The 7,176-nt window shown below is 31.5% G+C and overlaps 1 protein-coding gene across 1 annotated transcript; it reads right to left on the reverse strand.

The window, feature by feature from the left end:
• Positions 1-664: 664 nt before the first annotated feature.
• Positions 665-4,371, reverse strand: LOC115993954 (1,2-dihydroxy-3-keto-5-methylthiopentene dioxygenase 1). The gene is made up of 5 exons (XM_031117953.1): positions 4,264-4,371; positions 4,026-4,113; positions 3,826-3,920; positions 1,263-1,502; positions 665-1,013 (listed from the first exon to the last, which is right to left on the reverse strand). Exons 1-5 carry the CDS (start codon positions 4,273-4,275, stop codon positions 885-887), a joined length of 564 nt encoding a protein of 187 aa, XP_030973813.1. The 5' UTR covers positions 4,276-4,371; the 3' UTR covers positions 665-884.
• Positions 4,372-7,176: the final 2,805 nt, after the last annotated feature.

Below are 7,176 nucleotides of genomic sequence, written 5' to 3' on the forward strand. Positions count from 1 at the left end.
TCGGTAAAGAAAAGGGTAATTGTGTAGGTTTAGTTTCTTAAAGTAAAATTTTACATGGAGACATAGCTGTCAAAATGAAAATTGTATTGTGAATTAATTTTTAATTTTTCTGTATTGTTTATCATATCTTAATTTATATCATAAGATACACAAATACTTAATAAAATTGATAAAATATAAAAGATATATTCAACTAATGTCTAATTTAATCCTCACATAATAATAATAATAATAATAATAATAATAATTGAGTGTAGGTACTAAAGGTAGAGAGAAGTTCATCACTTTGCTGTCACCACAATTTCTAAGATTCAACTTTTATTATATAGTATATGATATTGCTACAAATTTTTATGCACTAGCTTCACAATCAAATTATTTATTAATATCACATGATTAGACACAACGGAGGATAGGTATGCTTCAAAACAAAATGGTGGAGTTTTTTTGATGATGTAAAGCTTCACTAAGGTAGAGGGACCTTCAAACCCATCTCTGTAGTGTAAATCCTAAATACACGACCCTAACCACTAGAACCATGTATCAAATAATCTAGAGAAACTCCTAGTGAGAATTCAAATCCAAGATATCAAGGTTTATATCTCATATTAAACCTCCCACCACTAGGCTGCACCTTGACTGATCATAACAACAATATACAGAGTTATAAGTAAATATGCATTGCTAATTTTTTAAATAGAGTTCTATCTATATTGTCAAGTGCATAACTCAATTATTTGCCAATGCAGGAAGGAGTTTCCAAATATAGTACATACACAACAAATCGTGCACACATCACGGTTACATTTGTAAATAGCTAGGCTCTCATCTTCCTAGCTAACCACACATATAAGTAGATGAAAAGTAACTAGGACATCCGATGCCTAGTGAGCTTCCAATGTCATTCCCACTTTTTCAGTCAAACTCTTGATGTACTCCTTTCTAGCTGGGTGTTTCTCCTGTGGCCGATTATATGCACTCCACACCGGCTCTCCCACAAACAACCTCATCAACTGCGAAACCAACAAACACCAAATTGCCGATCAACCAACAAGGGCCATTAGTCGGGTGGTGAAGTCATTGTTATCGGTAAGCAAATGCAGTAGTTTAATTTGCAAAATCAGTCAAAAACATAGTTGTGGATTGTAGTACAGTCTACATATTTATGTCAAATTAGCGACAATCAAAACCAACATAGTCTCATGCTCTAATTAATTTTGTAGGCACTAGCTGTTAAGTAATTGATATTATTTCAATGTTACCTTAGTATAGTTTTTGGTGTCAAGAGTGAACCGGTGGTAGATTCCAGCGGGCAAAATGATAAGATCACCAGCCTTGATCCAAATGCGAATCCAACGGTCGTCCTTGTCTCGAACATCAAAATACCCGCTTCCTTCCAAACAGTAACGTATCTCCTCGTCAGCATGTATGTGCTCTGTGTAGAAATTTTTCAGCTTCTCTTCATAGTTGTCCACTTTCTCAGGGCATAAATCAAGCAAATCCTTCAATACATCCACACGAAAAGGATCAAGTGAGCCACAATAAACGGCCATGACTTTCTTCCACTACATATATATATATATATATATATATATATTTCATCCAATTAAGTGAACTAACTTGAACTCAACAGAGAATAGAAGAATATGTTGGTTTTTCTTATTTACAGCCCCAAACCAAAATAATTACACAATTTTTTAGTGATTAGTGAATGTTTAAATCGGTTAGTTTTTCTTACGACACCTTACACCCCCTCCCACCAAAAAAAAAATCTTTAACCCAATGCTATATTGCTTTCTATAGAAAATTTTTTCTGGTAAGTTTTCTGCATTCTTTTTTTTCAGTATTTAGTGTGCTAGAAATTTTTGGCCGTGAAAGCAATTTCTAAAGTTTATGCCTTTATGTTTTCCACCATGTGCCCTCACTTTCTCCATTCTTTTAGGTAAGAAGATCACACTTTGAGTTTGAAGGGGAAAAATGAAGAAAGGATTTGGATTGAAGAAGACACGTTTTAAATTTTGAGTGTGAAGAATTAAAGACTAACGCTTACTCAATCACACTATTACACCCAATTGTGTAAGTTCTTATTTTTTAAATTCAAATTCCTACACTCATCTTTATATATTAAGAGGATTCAGAATCTTAATTATGACTTTAAAAAATGCCAAAATACTCCTAATTTAATTAGATAATACTTATTCTTAACAAATAAAAAGTAGGATTAAAATTGTAATTCAACAAAATTTAAAACAAAAAACTACCAAGAGAATTTTTTTTCTAAAAATTAGCACATTCCCTATTTAAATATATCTCATGCGCATTTAATACATTTTTTCCTAAAAACTAACACATACTAAACCCAACAGTTTATTCCATTTCAAATTCTAAATTTTAGTTTCTTAAAAATCCATTCCTATATAACTAACCTCACTAACAATAGATAAATTCAAATTGAAAAATTACATTAAACTTAAAATAATAAAAAAGAGCCTCATTGCACGTGTGGAGCACGTGTGATGAGGCTAGTCTGTCTATATATATATCTAACCGAAACCTCTAAAATTCTCACAATTTTCCATATCAGCATAATATTTAAATAAAATTATCATTTTATTTAAATAATATTATTTTTGTTTAGTTCAAACTTAATAAAGAGTAAAACTCTATCTCTCTAACAAGTCCAACTTAAATTCAAACTCATCATTATCATTTTTTTAAAACAAAATTATTTTTGTTTAATCCAAACTTAACAATCAAAATAATAGTAATAATCCCTTAAATTAAAATTTGATAGGATTTTTAAAAGAAAAATTAGAAAGGGATAATGATAAGTTAATGAATAATAATCATAACTTAAAAAATAAAACTAGGCAAAAAAATTAATGAATTTTGTAGGGAAAAAGTAATGAATAATTTCATTCCAAATTATATAGATTTGATAAATTTCAAATTAAAATGTTACCAAAAATGATAACCTTAGTAGATTTTAAAAATATAGTGGTTGAGAATTTGAAAACTATAGTTGCTAGAAATAAATAAATAATTAACAAAGAAAAAAAATAAAAGAAAATTACAAATCAAGTACCATACTAAAAGAGAAAAAAAATAAATCACTCCATAGTCCCCACTTTAAATACTAATTACTATCTAAAATATTTATAATCCATTTAATAATATAAAATTTACAAAAGAAAAAAAAAAGTGAAAAAAAAATTATCCAGTTCTTGATTTCTTGAAAGTAAAACACCATACAAAAAGAAAAAGAAAAAAAGATAAAGATAAAAATAAATCACTCTACAATCCATAGTCTAAATACTAATTTTTATCTTAAATATTTATAATCCATTTAATAATATAAAATTTATAAATAAAAATAATAATTTATCCAGTACTTAATTTCTTAAAAGTAAAATACCATACAAAAACCAAAAAATTTAGAATTAATGAACATAAAATTTTTTAAAATATGGACAATTTACATTTTCTACCTAACAATATTCTTACAAGACTTTTTAAAAAGTTAAAAAATAATTTAAAAATAATTATCTATAATATTTAAATTATATAGTTAAGAAGTATACTATACATTTTAATGTATATATTTTAAGTACATTTATATATATGTATAGAGTTACAAACTAGTATTAGTATTAAGATAAATAGATGACGATAACCGATTATTTGCCTGAATTAATGGACTTCTACCAGAATATTGTTTTCAATTTTAATTAATTTAGACTCTCCGAATTAAATAACACTACCAAATAATATTTTTTTCTTAACGAAAAATAAAATAAATAAAAATTTTAAGGGTAGAACCAGTACCATGTAATTGTATCCTCTTGCTTCTCTGATTCTCCGCAACTCCTCATCGTTCTCGTAGTCTTTTGGGTTCAAATGCCAGTACAACACTCCCAACTCTACAAAATTATTACCATTTTTCATCAACAAAATTTTTCAAAAAAAAAAAAAAAATCACAGAGAGAGAGAGAGAGAGAGAGAGTGTGTGTTTTGTAAATTGTGACCTGCCAATCGGTCCAATGAAACGAACTCTTGAGGATTGCGATGGTGAGGAAGCCTTGGATCTTCATCGCTCTCATCCATGAACCATGCCTTAATTTTTTTTTGGTTTTGTTTTAGACATATAGTATACATACATACAAAAATAATCAATCATATGGTCCTCAAAAAAAAAAAAAAAATCAATCATATATATATATGTGGTCACTGATTTTAACTCTATCGGTGGAAGAAAGAACTCACCTCGATTGCCATAGAAGCCTTGCTATTTATGTAGTCACTGATTTTCTGTTTTCTCAAAGAGTTGAATGAGTGCCCGTTGCCATTTATATTGTTATTTTTACTACCTTCTCGAACTTCCTGTTTTAGATTATTTTCTTGCTATTCGTGTGTCAATGTCTGCCACGAGTACTGCATAGTTTTCTCTAGTTATTTTGTGGTGTGTGCTGGCCTTCACCAAGAATAATATCATTCATCTTTGGCAATAGCGCATTTGTTCACTTCTGCCCAATTATTCAAAGGGTTTGCTCCCATGCACAGCCTAGTCCTTATTAGCTTTTTTGTTTTTAGTCGAGACTCTTATAATTTAATAGCATTTTTAATAAAGATTAGGATTCAAATTCATCGTTGTGATTGTAACTTTCAAATTAGTTGTCTTGAGTAGACATGAAACATATCTATTTGCATCAATTGAAACAAAGTCCAATAAAAGAAAAAGAAAATTAATAACATGCAATCAAGGATGTAAAAAAATAATATAATAATATTTACATTTTTATTTTATCAAAAAATATTTGCATTCTTGAGTAGGCATGAAACATGTTTATTTATATTAGTAACTATATTATACAATTTTTAAATTTATAAACACATATAATATGATCAAATCACAACATCATTCTTAATGTCTTTATATTTTGTCTATAAAATAGAAAGATTAAATATTAAAATTTTTATAAGAAAAACTATTGAAATATTGGAGGAAACTACTAACATTTGGAGGTCGTGATTAGAAAAATAGAAAAGATTAAGCCTACACAGTAAACTAATAACATTTGGAGGTCGTGATTAGAGAAAGATAGAAAAGATTAAGCCTACACTAGCTAGCATTGGTTAAAGGTTGGATAGATGGATGAACACAATTTAAGGTATTGCACCTATCTAAATCTAACGCCACCCATCCCATACCCCTTTGGTAGAAGTTGCCGATAAATCTCAGCTATTAAAGCTAAAAAATAGAATAGATGCAATCAAGAATATAATTATGATTTTGTTGGACTTTGTTTCACTTATCAGAAGGGCAATTAGACTAGTGAGAGTTCTGGGCCATTTGAGGGTCTGTTTGGATAAAGTTGAAAATTGAAAAACTGAAAACTGAAAACACTATAGCAAAATAATTTTTAAATGTGTAAATAGCACTGTGGGACCTATTTTTAATGAAAAAATTGCTGAAAAGAGAAAAGTCAACAATCACAACTTGAAAAAAGAAAAAGAAAAAAGAAATCGCAAAACATGGATGTGGGAAGCGCAAAACGGGCTTCCCAAACGCACACTGAATCTTGGTCTGTTCTTTGAAATCAGTTGGGCCATTAGCCTTGCGTGGTAAAAGTTCCTCAACCCCATTTGAAAATTGCTTTTTGGAATCGGATGGAACATTAGACTTGATTCATGAGAGTTCCTGGCCATTTGAATCTTGCTTGGAATCGAATGGATCAGGGCCATCATACAAGACGGTGAAAGTTGATTCTTGTTGTGGATCAAGTGAATTATAAGTATCCAAAATGGATGCAATCAGAATTATATAGAGCTTGTTTGGTGACCATCAGTTTGGCTTAGTTTTGGATCACTGTTTTCATGACTCAAACACTCAAAATTTTGGATGTAGATGATGGAAAATGAAAACAAGATTTTGGTGTTTTCAAAAGTTGAAAACTAAAACTCAATGGCAAATGTGGTAAATAAGATGATGTTGTGGGCCCTTTACTAGGGCATTGTCACATCAGAGTTAGGCTTTGGGTTATTACCGTAGCAACTCCCCTATTTCATTTCATTTCTCCCCCAAATTTTTAGCAAAACTTTTCCTTCTTCTCACTTCCCTCTCTCAACCTCCTCTCACATCAGAGTCAAGCTGGCCTCTTCTCATTTTCACTTCCCTTTTCATCCCCAGCGAGCTAGCTCCATGACGAACACTGCGTGATCGAAGCACTGAACCAGGCCTAAATCTTCACCGGCGAGTCTACCGAGCTCTGTCACCGACGAGTCCATACCAACCTCTATACCGAGTCCATACCTCTCTCTCCCTCTCCCAGGTGCAATATATATCTCTCTCTCCCTCTCCATTTTCCATGTCCATTGTTTGATTTGGGTTTTTTGCTAGTATTATACTTTGGATGTGAAAGGGGCTTTTTCTCCATGGACTGATGTTGGTTGTGGCTTGTGAGACAGCATTCCTTGTAATCTTTTGAAATATTATGAATTTCTTAAGTTCTACCTTCCTTTTGAACCCGAAGTGTTAAATCCTTTGACACTTTCTCCCTTCTTTTCAACAATTATGTAAAAGGCATGAATTGCATGATTGATAGTGTTATTAACCCAAACTTATCAGACAACAAGTCCTCAATTAGGTCCATTTACATTCAAAGCATAGTCTTCTTTATCAAGGTTTTGAAACCCGAACCGGACCGTACGGTCCGACCGGGAAAACCTCGAACCGCTCATTTTTGCGATTCTTTTAGTCTCAAAAACTGCTCTATGGGAAAAAAGCAGGAACTCATGCAAACCGCGGTCGGACCTCACAGTTCTGAGAACCGTGAACAATTCTCGCGGTTCCTTTTTTTTAGCAAATACCAGCTGCAATTAAAGATTTGGCCGGCATGCACTTTGGACTTTTTTCAGATTTGGAATCAAAAGATTTGTGAGAAAAAGAAAACAAACGAAGAAGAAGAAGATGACAAAGTAGGGGTTGTGCGAAGTTGAAGCAACAAGCTAGCAACCCAGCATAGATCGCCAGTCACGGCCTTCATCTCAATCTTCATCTTTGTCTTTTGCTTCTATTTCTTCTTCTTACTTCTTTTTCTCCTTCTTCTCTTTCTTCTTTCTGTCTCCACTGCTGTGGTTTCCGTTTCTCACCTTCTCTCTGTTTGTGTTTGTGTTGAT

This window comes from Quercus lobata, chromosome 6, assembly GCF_001633185.2.
Source record: "Quercus lobata isolate SW786 chromosome 6, ValleyOak3.0 Primary Assembly, whole genome shotgun sequence".
Classification (NCBI taxonomy): Eukaryota; Viridiplantae; Streptophyta; class Magnoliopsida; order Fagales; family Fagaceae; genus Quercus; species Quercus lobata.